Genomic DNA, 26,032 nt, shown 5'->3' with positions numbered 1-26,032 from the left:
AATGGCAGTGCCATCAATCTCTATAAGGAACTTCCTCACTTGACATTTCTGGTGTGTAATCCATGATTGTGTCAGTGCTCCAGAGTCTTAATGCTAATGACTGTCTTCTCTTTGTTTCTCAGACCATGCAGTTTCAGGGCAGGCTGAAGTTCCTGAACGGCCAGAAGAAGAAGACGCCTTCTGGCGCCCCCTTACCCCCTCAGCTGGCACTCTTCTGTGTGGCCGTGCCCCTCCTGCTGCCGTCCATCACGGAGATGAAGATGAAGACGATGATGATGAGAGGCAAACACAAGGGGGGCAGCAGTGGGGTTATTACCCCTCTGGAGCACAGGTACATAAACATGATGATGATGATGATGATGATGATGATTCCTTTCAGTAGAGTATATTATCCCAAACAAATATGGTTGGGTTTAATGAGCAATATATGAGGAAGGTGTTGAAGTGCTTGGGACAATATAGAAAACACTTGATCCTTACAAACTCTAAAATCTACTTTATAAAAATAGGGGCTGCATATATCTCATATTACATTATAGTGAATCTGAAGGCCCTTACACACCCATTGCGATTTATCTGTGTGTAATTTCTGCTCTGATCATTGAGCTGATTTGAACTGATCTGTCATCCACCCTGCAAATTCATTCATTTTTTTGATCCAAGTTCTTTTTTGATTATTTTCTCAAGTGAAACTTGTATTTAGATAATCGTGTTTTATTTTTTGTTTTGTTGTTTTACTTGCCTTGCTCCTGGTGTGTGTAACAGCCTTGACACTATAATCCATCTGTTAAAAAAATGGATGGGAATGACAGCAGCAGCAGCAGCCCTTTTTAATGCATGTACTACTTCCTCTTATTCATTCTTCCCGTCATGTCTACCCCCTTGTCCGATGGCGCTTGTGTAGCGGCCGTGGAGATCTCGTGCAGGAGATAGTTTGGTGATACTATAGCCTGCGTGGAGAATACCAAAACAAATTCCTAGTATCTGTATACATGGCGAAATAAAGTTGAATTTAATTGAATTGAATTGAATTACATGCAGTCTGACTGAAGACTGAATGGCCATGCTATCAGGTTGGTTCAATGTCAACTCCAGCCTTCTCTATCTGTAGCCTCAGTGGTTTGTAGTGAAGCTTGAGGTTCAGGAAGACACTTTTAGTACATTCGAGCTAAAAGTGTTCAAGTGTAAACAGAAAGACAGTTCAGCTTAGGCACCCGAGCACCCCATTCTGTGCAAATTGACGCTGTCCAAAACAAGTCTGTGTGAAATGGCTTTTGACATACCGAACTCTGTGACACTGTCACACCAATCACTCACTCAAAAATTCAAGCCAGCTCTCATAAAAAGCCAAGATAAGAGCGGTTCAGCCATGTCTGCTGCAAATCAAAATTTCAGTGAAGTTGTCTAAGTGCCCAAGATGTGGGTGAATAACCTTGACAGAGACTCTCAACTGTTCTTGCCGCTCTGCAGAATGTTTCCTTGGGGTTAGAAAACAATGTCTGAAAAGTTGTAACTGAAATAAATTCCAATCAACCAGATTCCATCCAGCAATAGCTTAGGGTTAATCAATCTCCCCAAGGTCTTTATTTATGCGCATGACCCATAGGCAGTTCATTCAACCCAACTTGACTTCACAAACTCCAGCACATAAAGAAGGGAAGTAGTGCTGGTTTAATGACTGCTATCTCCCATTGTTGTGCACACAGGGCTAAGCTCCTAAACCACATACTTTCCATTTCCAGCTTTGATTTCGGGTCCAAGTTATTTTTAAAGGTTTTTATTATCGTCCGACCTCTTGCTCTGGTAATGTTTTACAGCACAACTGAGATTTTGGTACTGGCCCCGAGTCAGCACGTATATAACATGATTAGAAAAGTATTGGGCATTGGATAGATATCCTATGTTCCGAGGGAGGCAAAGATTGACAACAGATGTGTGTATAGGACATGAAAAAAAAGTCCCCGATCCACTCCTAGTGCAAAAACTTGGCATCGAGGAGGGATCATCTGCGAAAAGCATCAGCGCGTCCCTCAAGTAACAACAGGTGTTCCGGGTGAAAGCAGCACAGAGGGTATGAAGACGTACGTCATGTCTCAGTGGCACACACACAAACCAAAGGGCACAATTAAGGATGGAGACAGAGACTAAATGATACCAAGCAGCTGTGGATGAGAGAAAGACTGAGGGGAGGGGGGGGGAGAGAGAGAGAGAGAGGGAAAGAAAGAGAGAAAATGGACAGAGAGAATGGGTGCAAACTAGAGAAAAAATGATAATTGAAAAAAAAGAGACACAAGGAGAGAAACACTGAAAGAGAGAGTGACACAGATGGATTCTAAGTGACTAAGCGGGTGAAAAACCTCAACTGTTCCACTGTTACAGACTGGACTAAACAAAACAACATGCTTCTAGAATATTCCCCAGTCATCCATCACTACTGTCTTAGCGGCACAGGTTATGGCTGCTATCTGCTCCCACACTGTGATGCTGTCCCACCTCCACCCCCCACTAAGGCTGAAGCCGCAGACGGCCCAGTGACTCAGCTCTGGGTGAGGAAAAGGTCAGAGAGAGAGTCCTGCTAGGTCCTCTTTCCCCATAAATCAGAGGTTGGGCTCATCCTCACAGTCAGGGCAAACTTCTTTTCATCTGCGCGGCAGGATTAGATCACCCGGGATTAGATGCGGGTGGATTAGTCAGTCAGAGGGCTGCTTCGGCCACATGGCCCATAGAAACACAGCACAACAGAATTAATTCAAGGGATGAATAAATGTAGTATATTTGCACAGGGGTATTTTTGGGTACTCTGGGGGTTCATGTCCAGCTCTGGGCCCCAAGCAATTGCCTGCTTTGCCGGGGAGTATTAACAATGCATTGGAATATAATTTATGTTCTTACAATGCAGTGGATATGCAATGCAATGAGGTATATATTTCTGCAATGCAATTTTATTTCTGTACTGTAAGTCAAGTGCCACATGGAAAAGTTTTGCTGTACCATTACTGCTCCTTGAAGTTTGGTTTGTGCTGGTGATTGAACTACTGCTAACCGTGATGAATGCAGAACACCCATGTTTGGACTCTGACAATGAATCCATCTTCCTTACCATTCACCAGTATTTCATCACCTGCAAAGTGGTTGCTTGAACTTGATAGATGTCCACAGAAACATCAGGCTTTGCACAGAAAAGGTTTCAAAACATGTTTTCGCACTCAAACAAACCAAGAGAAATAATAGTTTTGAACATATGTCTTGTTTTTCAAGCCCAAACTGGTCCTAATTTGGTTTTCTGTCTCAAGTTAAGGCAAGACCAGCCAACACTACAGTAAAATTCACTATCCCACCCTTTCCTGTGTGCAACAGCAGGCTTGAGATCAGCTTATGATCCAAGTATGAACTGGATGAACTGCATTTTAATATCTGAATACTGATTTTATGACACAAATCATTGTGAGACACTGGTATGTCTCACAGTGTCTCAAGACTGATTTATTAGTATTATTACAATCTTTGGTGAGCTATCGGTACGGCTAAGATGACAAAACTTTGTTATTAATGTCAGATTGCAGATGTTTTCATACTGAATTTGTTCGCCTTTCCCTTTTTCTCTCACTCTCCATCTTTTTCCTTTCTCTTTTCATCTGTTCTTTCCTCATTACCTCACCGTCACTTTCTCCATCACCCCATCTGCATCTTATACTCTGTCTTTCATCCACCACCTCTCCCTCCTTCCCTCTCTTCCTCTAACCCTTTCTCTTTTCTTCCTTTTCTACATATCTCCGTCTTTCTCTGGTTCCCTTCCTTGCTGTCCCATTCTTCTCTCTCCATCCCTCTGTCTCTTTCTCCATCTCTCCCTCCTTCTCTCAATCCCTCTATGTCTTGATGTTACCCTTTACTGTCTTAACGTTACCTCTTCCTCTTTCTCCGTCTCTGCAGTGAAGACCAGTACAGGCGGCACCCCGTGGCGGGCGGTCTGGGGGAAGGCGGAGAGGCCCTTCTGTTGAACTGCTCAACCCCGGTGCTGCGCCACCACACGCCCTGGACGCCGCTCTCCAAAGACGCCGGTGGCCTCAAGTACAAGAGCGACGGTCACTACAGCAGCCAGGATGAGCCGCTCAACTTCTGCAAGTCCCCAGGTGCCGGCTTGAGGGGTCACGTGCCAGACGGCAACTGGGCGCTGAGGGCCGGATCGGGTGGCAATTACAGGGGCAACCTCAACATGTCCCCCACAACCGCAGCGCGTCTGGGGAAGGTGGGGCACTACGGCAAGCCCTACCGGATGTCGCCCGGCTATCACAGTGCCAGGGCGGACGTCTACATGCCCAAGCTGTACGGGGGCTTGCAGTGCGGGGGAGGAGGCAGTGGTGGTGTTGATGGGATTGAAGGTTACTGTACAGTTGACGGTATCAAGAGCGAGAACGGAGGCTACGAGAGCCACGGTGGCATGTGCTATGACGGTCGGCTGCTGCCGCAGATGCCCATCAAGGTGGAGCAGGACTCGGACTCGGAAAACGGCTGCGACGCCTACGGCCGGCCCTGGGGCAGCCGGCAGCCGTTCGACCGTCGCTACGGCAACGGTGGCGGGGACTACGAGAGGGGTGGGGTGGCTATGCAGATGAAGGCAGAGGGTGAGTACTACGAACAGTACTCCCCATGCCAGAGGAGCAAAGCCATCATGTCACCCACTCCCTTCAACGGACACTACCAGAACCAGTGTGGTACCAGCGGCACCGGGTCCGGTGGTGGCATGGTGGGTCGCCCACTGAAATGCGTCCTGAACAAAGAACCCCCTGCGTCAACCCAGTTCAGCCCACCTCAGGGGCTCGCCCAGACCGACCCGCTCTGTGGCAGCCAGACGGCCAACTGCATGGACGGCCATAGCCATGGCTATGGCGCCGGCGCCATGCTGGACCACAAGGGCTACGGGCCTCAGGACTACAAGCTGGGCTACGAGGTCAAAGGGCATGGGCTGCTGCACTCCATCAAACGCGAGCCCATGGACTCCCCGCCATGGCATGATGGAGGAGGAGGAGGAGGAGGAGGAGGCGGCGGCGGGCACGAGCCGCCACCGGTGGCCCTGCAGAGGGGCGTCATGCCAAACTGCATGATGGGAGCCGTGCCACACAAAGCCAACCCGTACATTTACATGCAATAGATGCTAAAGCAAACCACCTCTCAAATGCACTGTCACTAGCGCACAATCTTTACAAACTGATTCAGCTCAGGTTTTGAGTACTTTATCAACATTTATTTTGTCACAAGAGTAAGGATCTTTATGTTTGTTTGGCTTTTTTGTTGTTTTTTTTGTTGAAAGGATGATTTTTCGAATATGCACTTTTACTATAGAGTGATCATAAACCCTTTTCCTGACTCACACCATTTCTGTTTGTGTTGTGTACAACAGACAGTGTTTGTTGTCAAAGTCTGACCTGTGTATGGCATTGTACAGAGTGGGATGTCCTTCACTAAAGTTAGACAGTTGACTATTCCTCTGTGAACTTTAGGGACTGACTGAGAAAGTTATGGTTTATACCACAACAATGTACAAAGTTTGACTTCACAAAATCAAATGAATTTTTTCTTTCACGATTTATGTTGTTTTTGTTTTGTTGAAATAATTTATCAGTGTAACAGTTAATGCATGCTTATTTTTAATCAGGTCTCTTTTGAAGAAACACATCTAAACTGAAGGATTGAATTAACGAATGGTACTGTGTGCATATTTATATGAGTGTATGTTTGTGAATGAGAATGAGAGTGGATGAGAGACAGACAGAGAGAGAGAAAGAGAGAGAGAGAGAGAGAGTTTAGCAGGTTTTGTATTTTATATCATGTTTTGACAAGGCTGCACTAATTCTTTGTTATTCAAATGCCCCATTTCGATCATTTTGTAGACATAAAATCAAATTCATCCAATCCGAATGTTAATCACATTTGCAATTTGTTCTTTGATGAGAAACATCCTTCAGTAAGACTACTGTGTTTTTCTACTATCGTCTTCTTTTTAAATTTTGCACTATTGCGACTGGATAATCTGTAGAACAGCTACCTAGACATAATGTCAAATTGACATGCACAAACATTACAACACCACGTTACAATTTTCATTTGATGTTTGTAAAGGTTTTATAAAATCCATTCAAGGTCCCATACCGAGTATTTATTGTCTTAGGGGTTTGTGTATTTAAACAGAATCACGAAGGATTAAAGAAGACTTTTGTCTATGCTATTACTCTGACACATTAACAACAACAACAACAAAAACAAAAGACTCACACAAGTTCTTTGGCTAACATTGTAGCTGCAAAGCAGCACCTATCTGATGCAGCATTTTCTTGTTTATTTTCTGTGAAGCTTTTCCAAACCATGTTGCAATAAAAAGACATTGTTTTTCAGCGAATATGGTGTGCTTATTTTATGCCTTTTGTGTCGATGCTGAAAAAATAAACAGTGAACAGTGAAATCAACCGGGCCACTGAGTTTTAAAAGCAAATCAGGCACCATGCTTGTAACTGCCTCATGGTCAAACCACAAGGGGTCTTCAGTGGATGGTTTAGTAACCTCAGCTGTGACAGCTTAATACTGCTAATTCGGCAGTGAGTGAAAACAGTGAAAATGGAGAAATGAATGAATGATGGAAGTGGAGTTTTCAAACCAGCAATGCAAGACCAACTCTCATCTCCATTCATCAGTGAGTATGGCACTACAGTGAGAGAATATGTGACTATAAGAATGTAAAAAAAATATCAAATGGATATTTGCATAGACAAGAGTCCTTTAAGTGAATTAATGCTAAGTGCCCAATTTCAGCGTTTATGCTATCGTTCCAAATTTCCTCCATTAGCGTCTCGTTCTCCTGTTGGCCGCAGAAGCTTGCCCTGCAGCAGGGGAGCTTTTCTCCACATAATTGGTTTAACGGAAGGGATACATCCATTATCTGGTCAAGGATTGATTGGATTTCAAATCCATCTATTTCTGGATGCATCTGGATGAGGTCCTGAACTTCAATTAACCTTTCTGAGACGCTCAGCTTAAATAACCCACACAGTCCTATCCTCTTCTGACACTCAAACGTCACCGCGTGACTCGGGCAGCACTGGAGTCAGCAGATCAGGGAAATGACTGCACTGACACCCCCATTCATATGGTCACATTTGAGCAACTTTAAGCCAAATAAACACAATGAAGATGACCCAAATGCCTATAAATTTGTCCCTGAAGTGACAGATTTTGTACCGAGAGTAAAACAAAGTAACAAAGTAAAAGTAAAGTAACAAAGTAAAACATGCAGCAACTATAACAACCAGGCATCTACACAAGCAGAGAAACCTCAACTATAGGTTATAGCGTCTATTTACCTGTACATCGAAGGTCTTTATGTGTGGATGCCTGACCATAACCTCTTCAAAAGAACTCATGGGTTAGATGTATAGTGTGTGGGTTAAACATTACAAACAGTCTTTACTGTTATTCTTCACGTGCCCTTTGATCTTCCATTCCACTACACAAATACAGCCAGACTTCATTGGCACAAGCTTAAGACCACTGTCCTGTTTCAGCATGTAAGCAGGTGTTACCACTGGAACTCTTTCTTAAGCAGGCACTGCCTCTGGCCCTGCAGACAAATGAGTTTGTTCTGCAACGGATTTTGTTTTTCTGGCACAGTACAATAGTGGCAGAGGATAGAGGACAGACATGGCGGTCAAGTGCACTCATGTGCTTACTCTAGCTATCCCCAAAGGTTTCAAAAACTGCACAGAAACATTTAGAAAGCGCCTTCTCAAAACTGGACTGTGAATGATTTCTCAATGACCGAGTACAACATAGTTGTTGTAGCGGTTCCGTGTGCTGGAAGGAGCATGTCCACCAACACAATTTCCTGAGATGAGATCATGTTCTTGGGTGTGTGCCATTAGCCCGGTGTTGCTCAAATATTCTAGGAATACGAGAGGCTTATCCTTAACCAAGCCACAACTAGGGCAGGCAGAAGAATCCACACATCTTCTGGATCAACCTTAAGTGATCCCTAGCTAATCATCTTAAAAAGATGAGGAAGTGGCTAAAGCACTGTTTGCACTCAGTTAAGTCACCAGTACCATCAACACTCACAACAAGAAACCTCAGCAGTAAAACAGAGTAGAAATAGTAATGATGAATAAGATGATCCCAGAGTTAGCCTTCAAACAACCATACATATCACCATATCATTCATAGTAGCCACCTCAACTCTCTGAGCAGCATATTACATGCCCCTGGATCCTATGGATATACATGTATACCTAATGCCAAGAATGTCAGCCCCTTCTTATGCAACCTGGTTTATGAGTTGTCACCTCAGTTTAAACACACCAGCTAAGATCAGTTGTATTGCATCAATGCATTTAGCAGTCACAAGCGATTTATAGTTCAGTACAGATACATACACATGTATACATACACAGTCTGTGCTCCGTGAGTATTGAACCCATTACCTTGTTGGTGTTAGCATCTTGCTCTTCAAGTTGTGCTGCAAGAACATTTATATCCTCAGAGGAGTTGCCATACAAAATACATCAAAAGACACACAAAATGTATCAAAATTAAACTAAAGTCAGGCCTACTACAGTGGATCTACTTCAGCCGTTTCACTCCCCAGTGATGCCTTATATGGTCCACCAGATCGAGCCATAATATTAAGTCACATTTATCAACTCTTTCCTTTTCAGAACCATCAAAACGATATATAGAACATATAGTGGGAGAGGCAGGAGAGAGAGTAGTACATTTCTCAACCTACCCATAGGCCTAAGAAGATTGATAGAGGAGAGCAGGCCAAGAGTTATTTTTTTTTAAAGGAATGCCTGCCAACAGGATAAAACGGATGGCGATCCCTTCCACGTCTACCAGGGCCAGGCTTTTGTTTCTCTTGATGTCGCTGCTGGACGTGGCACAACTTTGTCAGAAGCGCAACCAGATAGAGAGAGGGTGCATGTTCAGCTTGCACGTCAAGACGGCGCTACAATTTCCGAGGCATGTAATGGACTTTTGCGCGGACAGCTTTTGCGTTTTGGAGCCCAGAGTGGATATCGTTGGTTGGAAAATGTAAGGGTAGTGAGGTTCGGAGCCAAAACTATTCTCACACCAGGCAGAATTTGATCCCTTGGCCACTCAAGGGAGGGATGGGAACTTTTCACATGAAAAAGCAGAGGGACACAAAGCCGTCGCAATTCTCACAGTTTCAGACAGAGACTTGGTTCAATTCTGAGAGCTGAGACAAACCGCTAAACACTCATGTTTACTTTGAACAGCCTTGGAGTTTCCATGCTCTGATTATTTTTAAAAAGCTTCTCTTCAGAAACTCTGAGACTGTGTTTTGGGGGTATACAAATGGCATTCCCTAGTAATGTATATAAATGTTAATGAATATGCAGCAAAAAAAACACAATGACAGCAATGGCTCCCCCCTTGTGATGTTATTGGAACAAAATAAACTCTAAACAATCTAAACAGTAATCCTTCTCCTGTCTGTGAACTTGTATCACTTATAGGGCAGAGTTTGGCCTTTAAAAGCTCCCCACCATCAGTGTGTGCCCCTGGCACATGTGGACGACACCAGGATATTAGCGTCAACATGAGGAATGCTCCTCTCCCCTGATTAGAGAAATCTAAATCAATTTAAACTAGGATTGGAAGTTTTTTTTGTTTTGTTTTTTAAACCCTTCCATGTGGCAATTTTAGTAGCTATTCTATAAAGAATCTACAAGCTCAGAACTTTTGGATTTTAAAATGCAGCCTTTATTTCTGACAATGGGCTTTGGATTGAGCCAATGAGAGAACATGATGTCCCTGAATGGCACATCACCTGTGAGAGGCTACTGTCTAAGTCCCACAGCTCTGCTACCGCAGGCCAAATCCAGCTGAGTATCTCCACGGCACTGACCATGGCCTCAGCCTCTGCTAGTGGGACTAGCTCCACATTGGCCTTGCTCAACCGCCCCTCTGTGTTCAGCAGGGGGCCCGTTATCCACGCCGCCGGTGCCTCCAGACCTTCACAGCAAGTCCCGTGCCCTTCCCAAACTAATCCCCTGGAACAGCGAACGCCCATACCCTCTCACACACACCCCATCACTTCCCCCTTGAACAGCGGACGCCCATACCCTCACACACCACACACACACAGGCACTTCTCTTAATCGCCTGTGTGCTCCACAGCAGCCAAAGCGGAGGATGTAGAAGGGGAAACCCACTGTTTTTAGACAGCGATAAACACTGGTACGGCATGCGGGATTAGAGACATAAGCTTGTCTTGTGCGCTGCCCGGTGGAAATCGAATAGTTCCAGATGGTTGGTTTATACTTTTTGGGGGGATTTCTAGTTAGTTACGGCCCACGATCACAGTTAAAAAAAAAAAAAATAAAATAAAAAATATCCTCTAAAGTGACAAAACGAACTCAATTTTCTCTGGGCTTGCTCAAATTTCACACACTCTGCTGTGACTTGCGAAGAAGATTAGCATCTCAGCAGCCTGTCTCTGAGTTTTGCCATCTTTCGCCACAAATTGCAGGTATCAACTGTCCAGAGATGTATTTGAAGCTGACCAAATGTACACTACATGTTTTGTGTGAACAGTCTGGGAGAAATCGGCCACCTTTGCATAACACTGTAGCCAAAAAATTGAAGAAAGAATAGAACAATTTCAGCAAAGCCAGCTGTGATGCTTTTGTGCTGTATCTAGCTCCGGACCTCTACAGGTCAAAGTTCATGACTCTATTGTTCTCACAGGAAACCGAATTACTCCGTAATTCGTGTTACAAGAACATCAGCCACAAAGAGAGAGATTTCATTTTAAATGTTTCATCTCTGCCAGTGTTCATGCAAGCCGGGGCTGCACGCTATCTGCGTCGAGTCGTCTGCACAGCTGGGAACAGGCAGGCTGCCTTTCAACGACGCAAACATCGGCAGAGAGTATGCTTTATGCACTATGACAACTGCCCCAGGAGGAGGTGGGGGGAGAGGGGTTGAGTTCCATGCTAGAGGTGAAGGTGGGGGTGGAAGGTTATCCACTAGGACCATAAGCTGTTTAGCAGGGGCTTGCGTGACCACTCATACGGCTTGTCATTATTCTGATACCATTCTTTCTGATTGACCACGCCCTCCAATTATGCAGCCTCGCCTGCCACAAGGTGCGAAGCCTCGGGTCAAACAGAGAGTCCATGGTGATGTCAATCATCCTGAAGTGACCCCGAGGGATAAGCAGTGTCGTCAGGTGGCAGGGCGACGCAAACATAGCCACCTCTTCTCGTGCTGGTTTGCAGTGCCACATAACCAAGTTAGAAGAGGGGTTTTGTTAGAGATCCTACTCACACAAACAAGCTTCATGAGCCTCTGAAATTCCTCAGAGATCCAAGGGGAAAATAGACCCGAAGAGTTAATCTACAGCGAGCAGCTAAAGGTAAAGGTGAAAGGAGGGCCTTGATGCAAAATATGCCGCCTGCACTCAGAACTGCATAGGCTGTGTAGATACAGAACAGACTGAGAGCTGGACAAGAATTGGAGAAGCCACAGAATGCAGAAGAGTGAGTCACTTGTATGACTCAAATACTGAAAACAAATAAATAAATAAATAAAAAAGTATATATAGACGCATACATGAATTGGCAGGAAATAAAGTGCAAGAGCACTTCCCCCAACACGCATACACTCAAACATACACAAGACAACAGACAAACGCAGAGCCCAGTTCCTGTGTTATTTAATTTCCTACAGGGTAACATATTTTACAGTAAGATGCCCATAAGCATACAGTATTTTGGGTCAAAGGGTTACATAAGTTGACTCAAGAGGAGATGATTCCTCTGGACCACTCAAATTGGCTGCCAAAATTAGAGGGGACTTATCTGGTCGTAATCTCCATCCGCAAAGCAAAGAAGCAGTCTCCATTACTGTTTGTTTTCAGTTGTGTTCATGCTGTAATGCCACGATTACCCCCGAGGGCGTGCGAGGATGCACAGCTCAGCTCCAGAGCCTCACTTGGTAGACACTGCCACTTAGTGGCCACTTGTGGAACAGCACTTTTAGAGGCAGTAGCGAGTCAACGAGTTTGAACTGCCAAGGGGCCTTAATCTGATTGACTCAATGATGTAAAACAAGGGTAATAGAGTGAAGAGGAATTCAAAATGAGCTTTTTCTCCATCTATGTGTGGTTTCCCTTTCTTTCTCCTTCAGGGCACTTCACATCCTTCTGTCCGAGTCCTTCTACCCATCACTATCAAAACATCCCAAACAAGTACCTGGGACAGTTTACACAGGGCCCAAAGTTCAGGGACCAAAACTCAGTTATTATTGAACTGAAAAAAAGAACAGCCTCCATGGCCATTGCTGCATGCCCCCCCCCCCCCCCCCCCCCTTCTTGATGGTATTATTATTGTTGTTGTTGTTGTTGTTGTTGTTGTTTACATCCTGGATATCCTTAAGTGCACCACATGGTGTGTTGAGATTATGTCTCACTCTTGTGGACTGCGTGCCACCTACTGGTCATTCTTCATACTGCACCTTGAGGGTCATCGAGGGCATGACCTAGTTTGAAGCCAAATGTGTAAACCACTCCATTTTTAGACCCATGTAGCTCCAGGAAAACACAGGCCCCACCAGAGTAAATAGACACTGCGGCGAATGTCTTTTTACGAAGTGACCATTCAGTCAGTTTTAGGCCTGTTCGGGATGGCAATTCGCCTGTAATGGGAGATGATCGTGACCATTATGTAAGTGTTGATGATGAGAAAGAGCAGGCCAGCAAGCCAGATGAGGACAAAAGTGTCCTGTCCCTCAAACTCCAGGTAATACGCTGGCGCCAGCCAAAGGGCCTGAAACAAAGCAAAGAAAGTGTTAGACCAAAGTAGATCAACAGAATCACCTGGAGAAAGCCCACAGGGAAAGGGGACATTTTATCCCCACACACACAATAAATAGTGGAATTTCTGATGCATAAGCAAGTAACGTTATACAATACAAAAAAAATGAAAGGCATTTTACGTTCAAGGAATATTTTTATCTCTACGGCGAAAGTGCCTATAGCTACCTGCGCAGCAAACCAAAGAGCCAGCACCCCAACTCCTTTCTTGAGAGACAGAGTGAGGTGGGGAATAACCAGAGGCAATAGACAGAGGTACCACAGGAAGTACTGTGGGAAAATCATCGATAGACCAGTTCATTAACTTAAAAAAAAACAACAAACACAGCAAAACTCAGATACGCAAATAGCATTTCACTTACCCTAATCTTAACCCTATAACTTGATTAACATTTACTAGCCTAATATAAAAGATACATTGTTATTTTTTATCAATTACATATACAGCGGGTAAAATAAATATTGAACACGTCACCATTTTTCTCAGTAAAAATATTTCCAAAGGTGCTATTGACATGAATTGTTCACCAGATGTTGGTAACAACCCAAGTAATCAATACATACACAGAAACCAACACAAATAAATTCAGAAATTAAGTTATGTGTATTAATGTGAAATATCACAGGGAAAAAGATATGAACACATGAAGAAAGGGAGGTGCAAAAAGGCATGGAAAGCCAAGAAAACTGCTGAAATCTATCAGTAATTAGAAAGCAATCCGGCCCCTTGTCAGTGCAAATTAATATCCCAACTGATGGCCTATAAAAAGGTGTCTCAATACCAAGGTGTCACACAAGAAAAATCTCATGATGGGTAAAAGCAAAGAGCTCATTCAAGACCTTCGTAACCTTCTTTTTTGCAAAACATACTGATGGCATTGGTTACAGACGCAACTAAACTTCTGAATATTCCAGTGAGCACTGTTTGGACCATAAGCCGGAAGTGGAAAGAACATCATTTCACCATAAACTGGCCACGACCAGGTGCTCCTCGCAAGATTTCTGACAGAGGAGTGAAAAGAATTATCAGAAGAGTTGTCCAAGAGGACCACAGTGGAGAGCTTCAGAAATGCCTAGAATTTGCAGGTACAGTAAGTAATGCACTCAACCGCCATGGCCTGTATAAACGCTCACCACATAAGACTCCATTGCTGAAGAAAAAGCATGTTAAAGCTCGTTTAAAGTTTGCTGCACGACATTTGGACAAGCCTGTAAAAATACTGGGAGAATATAGTCTGGTCAGATGAGAGCAAATTTGAACTCTTTGGATGCCATAATGCACACCATGTTTGGAGGACAAATGGCACTGTACATCCTCCCAACAGTGAAGTTTGGAGGTGGGAACATCATGGTGTGGGGCTGCTTTTCAGAATACGGTACTGGCAAACTTCACACAATTGAAGGAAGGATGAATGGAAAAATGTACCAAGACATTCTTGATACAAATCTGCTGCCATCTACCAGGATGATGAAGATGAAACGCCGGTGGACATTTCAGCAAGAAAGTGAACAGCCAAGGAAACTCTCAATTGGTTTCAGAGAAAGAAAATAAAGCTGCTAGAATGGCCCAGCCAATCACCTGACTTGAATCCAATTGAAAATCTATGGCAAGAACTGAAGATCAGAGTTCATAGAAGAGGCCCATGGAACCTTCAAGATTTGAAGACTGTTTGTGTGGAAGAATGGGCCAAAATCACACCTGAGGAATGCATACGACTAGTTTCTCCATACAGGAGGCGTCTTGAAGCTGTCATTACCTATAAAGGCTTTTGTACAAAGTATTGAATAAATATCAGTAAGCGTGTTCAATACTTTTTCCCTGTGTCATTTCACATTATTATACATAACTTAATTTCTGAACTTATTTAATTTGTTTTCTTTGTATGTATGGGTTACTTGGGTTGTTACCAACATCTGGTGAACATTTCATGTCAATAGCACCTTTGGAAATATTTTTACTGAGAAAAATGGTGACGTGTTCAATACTTATTTTACCCGCTGTAAGTATATACTATCTAACACACAAAATATGGCTACAGCTATGATGCATTTACTATAATGCATCAGATCCCCACTTCAAAATGGCGGACAAGGTGACAGTGACAATGGCTGTGGCTGTGGCTGTGGCGAACCTGTGAGGTGCAGACTTTGTTGAAGGTGACGAAGATGGCGGTGTTGAGGAAGCAGCAGAGGCTCAGGTCAGTGTGGAAGGCCAGGGAGGAGAGCAGCAGGAGGGACACCTGAGGGAGGAAGGAGGCCAGGCCCAGCACCAAGCTCCACTCTCTCTCTGCCGTCAGGTACAGCATGTAGAAGTACGGCGAGAAGTTGTGGCGGATGTCCCGCCGAGTCAGGTGGTACAGGTATGTCTCGTGGAGGAAGTCCCAACCGTATCTGCCCACCAGGGGTCGTATGTCAGGAGAGAAAAGGTTGTCATTAGGCTCAGGTGTAAATTAACACTGGATGGGTTTGATGAAGTCAGTTATACAAGTACACCGCACCAAAAAAACAGTATGTGTGTGTAAAGGTTTAATTCTACAATAGACAAAGTGAGATGGGTGCATTATATATTTAGAGTATATAAAAATAGGATATTATTATTTATGAGACAGCGAAAATAAACTACAATACAAAACTCACATATGGTAGAATACTAGGGTTAGTCCGCAGAAAAGCCCTCCAGAAATGAAGGCGAACATCAGGAGATCTCTGTTCAGTACTCTGCGGACAAATCCCCAGAGTGTCCAGCTCCTCTTCCCACCGGGGGTTCCCGCTCCCTGCTCCCTGGTCTGCAGATAGAGGGCGATGGGCAGCGCATACGTCACTGGGTAGATCTTCATGTGCACGGCCAAGCCATAGAGCACGGCGCCGGAAAACAGCCATCTCCGCTCCAAACACAGCAGAGTTCCCAGCACCAAGGCCGCCAATAGGGACTCCGCGTTCCCGCGCGACGACACGCCCGCGGGCAGCGGGTTCAGCAGCCAGAGGGCGCTGTAGAGGCACGACGACTCCGCCGACAGGCCGCGCAGCAGAAGCAGGCGCTGGATGAGAAGGCCTGTTAGCACGTCGCACGCCACGAACAGGAGCTTACCGAACACAAATGTCAGGTAGATGTTTGGGGTCAGTATCCAGGCTAGGAGGGGAGTGTAGCGGTAGGTGGACCTGTTGTATGGAGACTCACCCTACAGACAGCGGGTGAAACAAAAGACACAATTGTAACTCACCAAATACTGGAAAATATGGACAAGGCTCAGAATACCTACTCCTCAGGCCAAAACTGTGGCATTCTTAATTAGCACAGACAGAAATGCTTGAAACCCTTTCAATTACTAATCAGTTAGCAAATTCACTTGTGTTGTCTCCCTTCTGCAAGGGCTTTTAATTGTATGCACTTAAGAGGTATAGTCCTTGATTGTAATCCATAACACTTTTCATTGAATTCAGTTATATTCTCCTCACGTTCCTCTAGCTTTTTGTCCATTACAAAACACTCTTATGTTTGTGCACAGTCCCGGCTCCAAGCCATACACCAATCAAGCCAATCAACAACATTGCTTCTGGCGAATGGAAGGGAAAGATGAAGTGAAGCTCAAATATCAACAACCTTTAACCAGCATCGAGGACTGCAACTTTAATGTAATAGTCACGTTGGAGTTGTACCTCGTATGCTGCTGTATTTGGAAGGAACATAAGAAGTAAAGAATGCATTGAAGTAGAAAAATCAGCAGCAGACATCAGTTGAAAGAGGGAATGCTTGCTTCACAGACATAAGATGACTGCTTGCTTTTTAATGCACAATACATTGATCACTTCTTGCCATAGCCTGAGAGAAGGACGAGTGGATCACATTTCCTCACGCCATACATATTTCTGATCATATGAATAGTGGAGGTCTATAACGTTTGTTTACCCTCCACACACAAATATGCGCCTTTTCTGACTTTTTTTGCAGTACTGCAGGTTTGTGTGTGTGTATGAAAGCGAGGGAGAACCCACATACTTGGCCAATCAGATATACCAGTATCATGAAAACGACTTCTAATCCATCTAATTCGTGCAATGTTAAACTGACAATGGAGAACTCTGAACAGTATGCTCTCTGTTGCCTACCTGAGTAACGTATCTTGACGCATCTGTAAATACATGGTAATCGATGTCTGTGTATTTGACCGTCATAGTTCTGTCCTGATAAATACCAAAGCCGACCAACAGCAGTCGCATCACAAGTGCAAAACTCAACAACACGTGTGTTCTCATCAGTTGAGAGAGAGCTTTATGCACCAACAAACCCATGGTACTGCTTCCCTTTCGAAAATACAGACTTCCCTTATTCCCAGCGAACCACATGTATTACATTAACCTATTTGTAACATGTTACAAATTGCTACATTGTTAACTAAGCTTTGCTCCCTCGCTAGCTAGCTAGCTAGCTAGCTACCTATGCAGTATCTCCATTCCCATTCAGCTAGATAAATCAGTCTGCTATCATTTCACTGACAGAACCGGCACATCGACGTTGAACATGACTCTTCATATGAAATAAAGTTTCGTATGAAACTAAACACGTTAAAGTGTTTATCCTGCCAAGAGTCCCATGGCAAGCACTTAGACTTAGACGCAGGAATTGTTCAAGTTAAATCCAGGAAGTGTCAACATCGTCGTTGAAGGCGGTGCTACAAGATTGACAAGCTTCTGCGTCAAATGGGAGGGAATAATCTCCCAAAGAAGCCCCTCCTACTCATTTAAAAGGATGTAGAGGCAGCTTTGAGCAGGAATAGTTTTTTTTCCCCCAAATAGGCTACACATTAAGATTTATAAGTTGTTAGTATCAGTTCATGAAATGAAAATTCGATAACAAAATGAGAACAAATTCAGTTATAAAAAACTCAAACATAAGGCTTTCATACCTAACCTAAAGTAAAAGCCCAACTCTTCCGGGTACTGTGTAGCCTTTTCTTGACAACGTCCTTCAAAGAAGCAAGATAAAAAGAAGCTGTGTTGAAATTCCTTGTTTTTCAAGCAAATGCATACAATTGAAAAAACGAATGGTTTCACCAAAGATGTTTAATGGTAGTGGCCCTCATAAGACATACGGCTATTTGATTTCACGTTGAAACCCCATCAGAACTCATATTTTGCATTAATTTAAACAATGCATGGCCTACAACAATGTTCTTTATAAAACAGAGTAAATAAAAATGTAAATTTTATATCTGCTTATATCGAATAAAAATGCTCATCGCATTAGGCTATGTGGTTAACAGTTAACTAAAAACATTACACTTTATGTCTTCATTTGAAGATTCTGGGTAGTCATATCGTTCAATCAAGAGAGTTTATGTTTTGCTGGACATTGCAACTTTATCTGTAAAAATGTGTCTTTTCCCCAGTAGGAGTTACTGTGTCATCATCACGTGTCCACCCCGGAAACTTCCATTGACAGGTTCCACTGACAGAGTTTGTGTTTGCCTTACTGCTACAAGGCCGGTACGTGTGTATTTATTACCCCTGAAGTTGCAGTTTCACATATTTTCAGGTTATTTATTTAAAAAATTCACAGTAAAGCTATAGTGGAAGGCCTATTACGAAACGTAGGCTACGCAATGCGATAGCTAGTCGAGTCAGTGAGAGGTGTGTAACAGGGCGTGTCAAGTAATAAACTTATGGGGAGTAAAGTGTAAATGACAGTTCAGTCTCTGTGTCAGTACGGTGGTAAGAGGACTCCTGAAAGCTAAAATAACGTGTACAACACATCGGTAAGTCCTGGATCAACTTTAGTTAACTTTAGTGTTCATGGCATTTCCAGTTGAGAATTCTCTAATTCATGGCCGCAATATATCGGTTGATTGTCGCTTCAACAATAGAATTGCGTCACCACTGTCGAACACATTTAGATTTCAGTTTCTTTAGTCGATGGTCTGCTCTAGATTAACCTTTCCCGATGAAGTAAGAGGGAGTCTTCGATGTCGTGGTGTGACTTTGTACAAGCTAATTATGTAAAATATGTCGTTGACATGCTTTTGTAATTTAGCCTATTAATACAACCATCGATTTCTGGAACAGGGATGGCAAAATCATCAAAAGTATCAAAAGTATCTGCTACGACTCGTGACTGGCGTCTTCTCTCTCCAGTAATATCTATAAATTGGAATGATGTGCCATTTGAATTACATCCATGACTCTTTTGTTCGAATTTCAGACTCTAAGTCAACCATGGAATCACTGGCAGCTGCAAATTCAAACTTCTCTCTTGAACTTTTCAAGAAGATCACAGAGACAAACAAGACGGGCAATGTGTTCTACTCACCACTCAGCATCTCTTCTGCGCTGGCCATGGTCTGTCTCGGAGCCAAGGGCAATACTGAAGTCCAAATGCATGAGGTGAGTTCACAACGCACAGAATTGTAGAAAGCCACAAAATATCCTTGCAGAGTGTTTTACTGTGTAAACGTGTTTTACTTTTGTGTCAGTTTATTGGCTCTACATGTCTGTCCTTATGGTGAACTGTCAGCAGGTCTACAGTTCATTGCTGTCAGCTAGTTTTCTTTTTGTGCTCTCAGTGAGGTGATGTAGGTGATCAGTGAGCAAAGAGTTTAGTCACTGTGCAGAGAGGCCCCCTGTGTGTGCAAAATTGTAGTCTAAATGCCTCAGAACACATTCATATGTCCCTGGACATTGATGGTATTGTTGTACCACAGAAACAGAGACCCCAGTCAGGAAGATGGGGTTCAATCAGAATACAGGCTTTATTCAGCTGTGCACAGCAGGAGAGAAGCAAGATTCACAAGAAGATGCTCAAAGCATCTCTAGCGTCTCACATCTCTACCTAGACAGAGGAAAAGGCTGCCTTTAAGTGTTCTATCAGTTGACAAACGAGGGGTGTTAATCACAGAGCCCGGATTTTGTGGGCCACCCTGAGTCCAGCTACCTGGACCAGTAGTATCTGAGTGATATAAAACAGATAGTAACAAACACAGGATGTGCACTCAGGTGTCCAGTCCTCATCACTTTGAACACAGAGACACACAGATATAAATGGCCTACTAAAGCACACATGGCTTCATAACACAGATACCTGGTTAACCTTAATTCTAATTCAAAGAAACATTAAGGCATAAACCACATATGGATAACAATCATAAGACTATGAATATCTATGAAATCATAATACGGTAACTCTCTCAATATGCACAATTCGTCACATTTAATGCTATTTTCTGGATTGACTGAAATAGTCAGTGTTTTTACAGCTTTGAAATATGAATTAATTCAGACTAGCATTTTCAACAATATAAACAATATATAAACAAATAAAGGCCATGTTTCAAACAATTTGTCTATCAGTCATACCATGAAGTCCACCAGCACACCTTTTTTTTCTTAGAAAGGGATGGTCTGTTGGTATATTACATTGGTTGCTAGTTATCTACCCTAGACAACTTTTGTCACATAGAACTCAAGAAACTCACACGCTTGTACTGGCCAAGGCCAAGGTATCCTGACTGAATGACCTTTCAGTCTATGACTCACCCTGTGACAGTACAACCCATGCCCCAATGGATGTCTAGCAGAGTTAGTCACCCGTGTCTACACAGCAGTGGGTACTCTGTGTAATCTATAGGTGTATACAAGAGTTGTATACGCACCCATGCCATAAAGCATATGTCTTGTTTGTCTTGTCGTCAAGACAACCCTTCAACCTATGTTTAGATACATACTATGGAGGCCGTTTGTATGTGAAGTTTTACTTGATAATGTAAAATGTTTGCATCAGTCAAAGCCTATCTGTATTCACAAGCCTGAAATATATTTGTGATGGTTGTGGTATGTGGTTTGAAAATGTGCTTTTTTTTCCCAATGAAAAGTTGTTATAGATGATGACAGGTGATGACAAAATGGTGCTGCTGTGTGAGCAGTCATAAAGAAGGAGAAATTGACTGAGGGTGTGGTCACATGCATTCCTAACCATTGCTTAGCTTTCTACAGTAATCTCTCTGGTAGCCATGGAAAGTTTACATAGGTTTGTGGTATGAAGCAACGTGGGTGTGAACCTTTTTCCACCTCTACCAGATATGTCATTCTTCTATTGCCAAACAATGTGGGACACTTGCTCAATTGGTGAAGTGTTGACATCTGTACGTTGAGAAAATTGAGAAATTGGTTCCTTTTGCTGTACTGTTATTCTATGCGTAAGATAGGAATACATGTCTGAAGTTGACGCTGCTGTCCAGTTGATTATTTTCATGATATATTTACAGTTTGTATGACTATTGAACAAAATGACCATATATGTCCATAAATGGCCACCTCTTTCAATGATGTATAGGTGCTGTGTTTTAATAAAACTACGAAGCCTGTGCAGCACAGGAATGAGGCACCTACAAAAGGTGGACCTGCAATGCTCCAACAAGTCCAGAGGCACCAACTTCCAGCAGCCCTGATGAAGGTTACAAGACAAATCTGTCATTATGGATGCTTAACCAGGGTGTCTGAAAGGGTGTTTTCAGAGGGGTGTTTTATCCCCTTGAAGTGCCTTGGTGTGGGGTGAGGTAAAATGGTGGGTGTGGAGGGAAGTATCTGTGTCGTGGTGGTGGTTCGTGGATTAACAGAGTGGGTTATAATGTCTCTCTTGCTGGGAAACTGGTGAAGGGGTGCTTTTTGGCTACTATCATTTTATACAAAAAAAAATATTTAACCACTGTTGAGGTCAGTTATGTTATCTCCTTGCTATATACGCTGTGATTATCGTCTACATGCAGCAGCTAGAAAAAGGAAATGAAGAATGAAGGCTGCCAACTGATGTTTCCTCACCGTCATAGACTTGGCTTGTCCAACTAAATATGTCTTCTCATTTCCCTGTCTGTTAAAAGCACCAGTTTCACTTGAGCTAGCAATGATGGTCAAATAGCGTGTTCATTGCTCTCAGGTTCGCTGGGCACAGTGGCAACAACTCCGTGGATATTTGTTTTATCCTTTGTTAGCTTTTTCGCCTAGCACATGTGCCAACTTGCATTCTGATGGGCCTGTCCTATTCTCTCACTTTTTCCATTGCTGTGTCATTCTCTGACAAGCCCTTGTCCTTTCAGCCTTTTTTGTGATTTCTTTTTAACACAACTCGAAAGGAATGTGATGAACGGACAGCGTGGGTGATAGACTGGATTTAAAAATCCATGGCACTCTCATTGTTTCATTTGTGGTGAATTTTGTGTAAGAGAAGAGAGAGAAAAAAAATTCCTAAAAGCATCTTTCCCTGTTTATTTCCTAGAGCTGTGCAAAGTGCAAAGATGAAGTAACCAGGCTCATACAGATCACACTGTGTATCCCTACCCCTCCAGACAGAAATTAATTAATTCTGTGAGCAGGTTTACATTCGTTCAGAAACTCTTATTGATTATCCAGGAAAGATTTCGTCTTTTTTTGGAAAGTGGACCTGATGAAGTCAATAGTATTCATGCACACTAAAGCTGGCCTTAACAACTCAACATTATGACGCATGCTTGGTGTTGAGATTCCGGTGTCGATTCAGCATGGTTGCGGGCAGTCGCAGCTGGCAAGAGCTCTCGAACTGAACAGTTCATTCCAGAAACCTCCAGCTGCAAGTGTGTGCTATCTGCTACTGCTGTCTTGGTAGAACATATTTCGATGTTTTATAACTAAAAACAAAGCAAAAGTGGAAAAGTTCAATAAATGTGCTAGTGGAAATCTATTATGTTTTCCACTAAAACAGGACAGTTTCTCTCTCTCCTCTCTCTTTTGCGTGGAGACTGCAAGCCACTTGAAATTGTTTGTGGCCAATTATAATACTTATAATACTCTTTTCATTGTCCCTGTAGTCCCTCAACCTGCACAAAGCAGATGGTGATTTCCATGTTGGCTTCAACAAGCTCTTCGCTGAACTCAACAAAGAAGGAGCCCCATATGCGCTGAGTCTGGCCAATCGCCTGTATGGAGAAAAGACCTACAAGTTTGTTGAGGTAAGACCAGTTTGTTGAGGTAAGACCGGTTTGTTTGCAGGGAGGGCATAGTAAATACCTGACTTTCATTCAGTGTTACACAGAACATTGGACACTACTGGTTTATGTAGGAAACAGAAGGTATCAGATATCAATGCGATGTTAGTCCCTCATGGGTCTGCCCCCCCCCCCCCCCCCCCCCCACACACACATTTCAGAAATTCCTTGCTGACACCAAGACACACTATCTTGCTGAGTTGGAGGCTGTTGACTTCCGCACAAATGCAGAGGCGGCACGACTGAACATCAACAAATGGGTGGAGGAAAAGACACAAGGTAATCATCAATCAGTGCTGAAACCCAAACAGCATAAATGTTATAAAACAGTTAATAACAATTTAACAGCAGTTTTAAAGATCTGTTATTCATTCAGTAAGCTAGATCTGTTGTTATTTCTCAGTAGCCACTCTATATAGACACAATTGAATCATTACATCGTGTTTTTCACCATTCTCTGATTGATTGATCCATTTTTATTGTAGAGAAAATCAAGGACCTGTTGGCTGAAGGGGTTGTGGATGATGAAACAAGACTTGTGTTGGTAAACGCCATCTACTTCAAAGGCAACTGGGAGAAGCAGTTCAACAGTGCTCGCACCAGTGAAGTTAAATTCAAGCTCAATAAGGTAAAAGCAAACAACGCGTTTGCAATAATATACTAATTCATGCAGCTATTGAATTTCTTATACCCGTGTTGAATTTTGATCACTTGCATTGCTACCATTCACCCCCTGTGAGGTTCAATGGACACATCAGAGGACCAAGTGGAGGACGAAGAGTACATTTGTGTGCATATGCATTAAATCTGTATTTCTGTTTGCAGAATGAAAGTAAGCCTGTGCAAATGATGCATCAGAAGGCAAAATTCCCCTTTACCTATGTCCCCGATGTCGACTGCCAGATTCTGGAACTCCCCTATGTGGGCAAAGACATGAGCATGCTCGTTATGCTCCCAAATGAAACGGAGGACAACGCCACTGGACTGGAGAAGGTAAAATTAGCAGTTATATGAACAGTAATGTAAGACGGAAGTAGTACATAATAAGTAACATAGAGCTGAGTGAACAAGCTTAACACAAAATATTCGTCAGATATCTCCCACTGATACACTTAGCGTAGCTATGTCAGTTATCGGACAGTGTCAAACATCGGCCATTCTGTTAAACAATCTAAATGCTAAGTTTAATAATAGATTAACAATCTATAACTTCAGTTTAATAATGGATTCACATGACAACGTAAACGTTTGCCGATAACACGCCGTCCGATAATTAACACTGTGACAATATGTCTCATGTCTTACAAAAAGGTCAAAGTAAGGTGAGGTGATGTTCTTTGTGTGAACAATACAATACTTAAATCTGCAGTCCTTTCTGCTGCTGCTGTAATGATCCTTGGTATAAAATTTCCAATGTGATTAATTACAGATGAAGAGTTATAAATGCAATTATCTTTCTCTCTTCTCTTAGCTGGAGCAGATGCTCACATATGAGAACTTTCTGGAGTGGACCAGGCCTGACATGATGGACTATGTGGAGGTCCAGGTGGGTCTCCCCAGGTTCAAGCTGGAAGAGACATATGATCTCAAGGAGATCCTGGTCAGCATGGGCATGGTGGATGCCTTTGACCACCAGAAGTGTGACTTCTCCGGCATGTCGCCCTGCGACGAACTGGTTCTGTCCAAGGTCGTGCATAAGTCCTTTGTGGAAGTGAACGAGGAGGGCACTGAGGCAGCCGCAGCTACAGCTGCCGTCATGATGATGCGCTGTGCCATGATGCCACCAGAGAGGTTCATGGCGGACCACCCCTTCCTCTTCTTCATCCGACACAACCCCACACAGAGCATCCTCTTCTATGGCCGCTACAGCTCCCCTTAAGCTGAGGACAATCTCCATCTCTTGGCCAAAGACCATGCCTTGGGTGTATTCATACAACCAGTGAGAATTGTCTGTATAGATTATTCTACAAAATGGGTTTAAGAGCCTGACTGCAAAGCATTGAGGAAGTTGTCTGTTGTATCATACTAGAAAAATGAAGTGAAATGAAAAACAAGTTTTATGTAGAAAGATGATGAAGCCTTATACATTGACTGGCTACCTGTAACCTAAAGCCTTACTGCAATTGTATTCTCACTGTAAGGCAGTTGTAATTGGACCACTTTTTGCAGCTAAATAAATCATTTAATCTGTATGGTTATTGACTTGCACTGCACTGTCACAAAAAAAAAAAAATCTATTCAGAATATATATTATAAATAAGCACAACACAGACAGCAGGTTGTGATTAAAAGGAGAAGAGAAAAGGCTCCCTGTAAACTCTATGTATCCTTACCATATACAGCAGGTAAAATAAGTATTGAACACGTCACCATTTCTCTCAGTAAATATATTTCCGAAGGTGCTATTGACATGAAATGTTCACCAGATGTTGGTAACAACCCAAGTAATCCATACATACAAAGAAACCAAAACAAATAAGTTCCGAAATTAAGTTAAGTGTAATAATGTGAAATGACACAGGGAAAAAGTACTGAACTCGCTTAATGATATTTATTTAATACTTTGTACAGAAGCCTTTGTTGGTAATGACAGCTTCAAGACGCTTCCTGTATGGAGAAACTAGTCGTATGCATTCCTCAGGTGTGATTTTGGCCCATTCTTCCACACAAACAGTCTTCAAATCTTGAAGGTTCCATGGGCCTCTTCTATGAACTCTGATCTTCAGTTCTTTCTATAGATTTTCAATTGGATTCAAGTCAGGTGATTGGCTGGGCCATTCTAGCAGCTTTATTTTCTTTCTCTGAAACCAATTGAGAGTTTCCCTGGCTGTGTGATTGGGATCATTGCCTTGTGGAAATGTCCACCCTCGTTTCATCTTCATCATCCTGGTAGATGGCAGCAGATTTTTATGAAGAATGTCTCGGTACATTTTTCCATTAATCCTTCTTTCAATTATGTGAAGTTTGCCAGTACCGTATTCTGAAAAGCAGCCCCACCTCCAAACCACTGTTGGTATGGTGTTTTTAGGGTGATGTGCAGTGCCATTTGTCCTCCAAACATGGTGTGTATTATGGCATCCAAAGAGTTCAGTTTGCTCTCATCTGACCAGACTATATTCTCCCAGTATTTCACAGGCTTGTC

At 43.0% G+C, this 26,032-nt stretch overlaps 3 protein-coding genes across 6 annotated transcripts in view; 2 read left to right on the top strand and 1 right to left on the bottom strand.

The window, feature by feature from the left end:
* Positions 1-6,394, top strand: part of LOC105896897 — a 73,414-nt gene extending 67,020 nt beyond the window's left edge. For both annotated transcript variants that reach the window (XM_031583612.2, XM_031583611.1), the window contains 2 exons: positions 123-331; positions 3,931-6,394. In XM_031583612.2, coding sequence (XP_031439472.1) covers positions 123-331; positions 3,931-5,149 — 1,428 coding nt within the window. In that variant the 3' untranslated portion in view covers positions 5,150-6,394. The remainder of the gene's footprint in view (positions 1-122; positions 332-3,930) is intronic.
* Positions 6,395-12,372: 5,978 nt separating this feature from the next.
* pigm (phosphatidylinositol glycan anchor biosynthesis, class M) lies at positions 12,373-17,561 on the bottom strand. 2 transcript variants are annotated; one of them, XM_031583613.2, is made up of 5 exons: positions 16,541-17,561; positions 15,521-16,062; positions 15,016-15,274; positions 13,052-13,153; positions 12,373-12,836 (listed from the first exon to the last, which is right to left on the bottom strand). In XM_031583613.2, exons 1-5 carry the CDS (start codon positions 16,613-16,615, stop codon positions 12,669-12,671), a joined length of 1,146 nt encoding a protein of 381 aa, XP_031439473.1. In that variant the 5' UTR covers positions 16,616-17,561; the 3' UTR covers positions 12,373-12,668. The 2 variants fall into 2 exon arrangements, with proteins under 2 accessions (XP_031439473.1, XP_012679168.2); XM_012823714.3 differs by having other exon boundaries at positions 16,991-17,560.
* A 697-nt stretch (positions 17,562-18,258) lies between these two features.
* Positions 18,259-25,088, top strand: LOC105896908 (leukocyte elastase inhibitor-like). 2 transcript variants are annotated; one of them, XM_012823722.3, is made up of 7 exons: positions 18,259-18,367; positions 19,080-19,261; positions 22,714-22,854; positions 23,052-23,169; positions 23,376-23,518; positions 23,716-23,883; positions 24,362-25,088. In XM_012823722.3, exons 2-7 carry the CDS (start codon positions 19,094-19,096, stop codon positions 24,767-24,769), a joined length of 1,146 nt encoding a protein of 381 aa, XP_012679176.2. In that variant the 5' UTR covers positions 18,259-18,367; positions 19,080-19,093; the 3' UTR covers positions 24,770-25,088. The 2 variants fall into 2 exon arrangements, with proteins under 2 accessions (XP_012679176.2, XP_012679175.2); XM_012823721.3 differs by lacking the exon at positions 18,259-18,367 and adding an exon at positions 18,387-18,636.
* Positions 25,089-26,032: the final 944 nt, after the last annotated feature.

This window comes from Clupea harengus, chromosome 17 (assembly GCF_900700415.2).
Source record: "Clupea harengus chromosome 17, Ch_v2.0.2, whole genome shotgun sequence".
Taxonomy (NCBI): domain Eukaryota; kingdom Metazoa; phylum Chordata; class Actinopteri; order Clupeiformes; family Clupeidae; genus Clupea; species Clupea harengus.
Note: the sequence above shows the minus strand (reverse complement) of the source record. Positions and strands in the feature narration are given on the sequence as shown.

Coding starts and splice junctions, on each gene's coding strand:
- pigm (XM_012823714.3), bottom strand. CDS start 17,227: ATGTGGTTCGCTGGGAATAAGGGAAGTCTGTATTTTCGAAAGGGAAGC. Junction 13,154..15,015: donor ACAAAGTCTGCACCTCACAG/GTTCGCCACAGC, acceptor ATTTTCCCACAG/TACTTCCTGTGGTACCTCTG. Junction 12,837..13,051: donor CTCTTTGGTTTGCTGCGCAG/GTAGCTATAGGC, acceptor GCTTTGTTTCAG/GCCCTTTGGCTGGCGCCAGC.
- LOC105896908 (XM_012823722.3), top strand. CDS start 19,094: ATGGAATCACTGGCAGCTGCAAATTCAAACTTCTCTCTTGAACTTTTC. Junction 22,855..23,051: donor AGACCTACAAGTTTGTTGAG/GTAAGACCAGTT, acceptor CACACATTTCAG/AAATTCCTTGCTGACACCAA. Junction 23,884..24,361: donor ACGCCACTGGACTGGAGAAG/GTAAAATTAGCA, acceptor CTCTTCTCTTAG/CTGGAGCAGATGCTCACATA.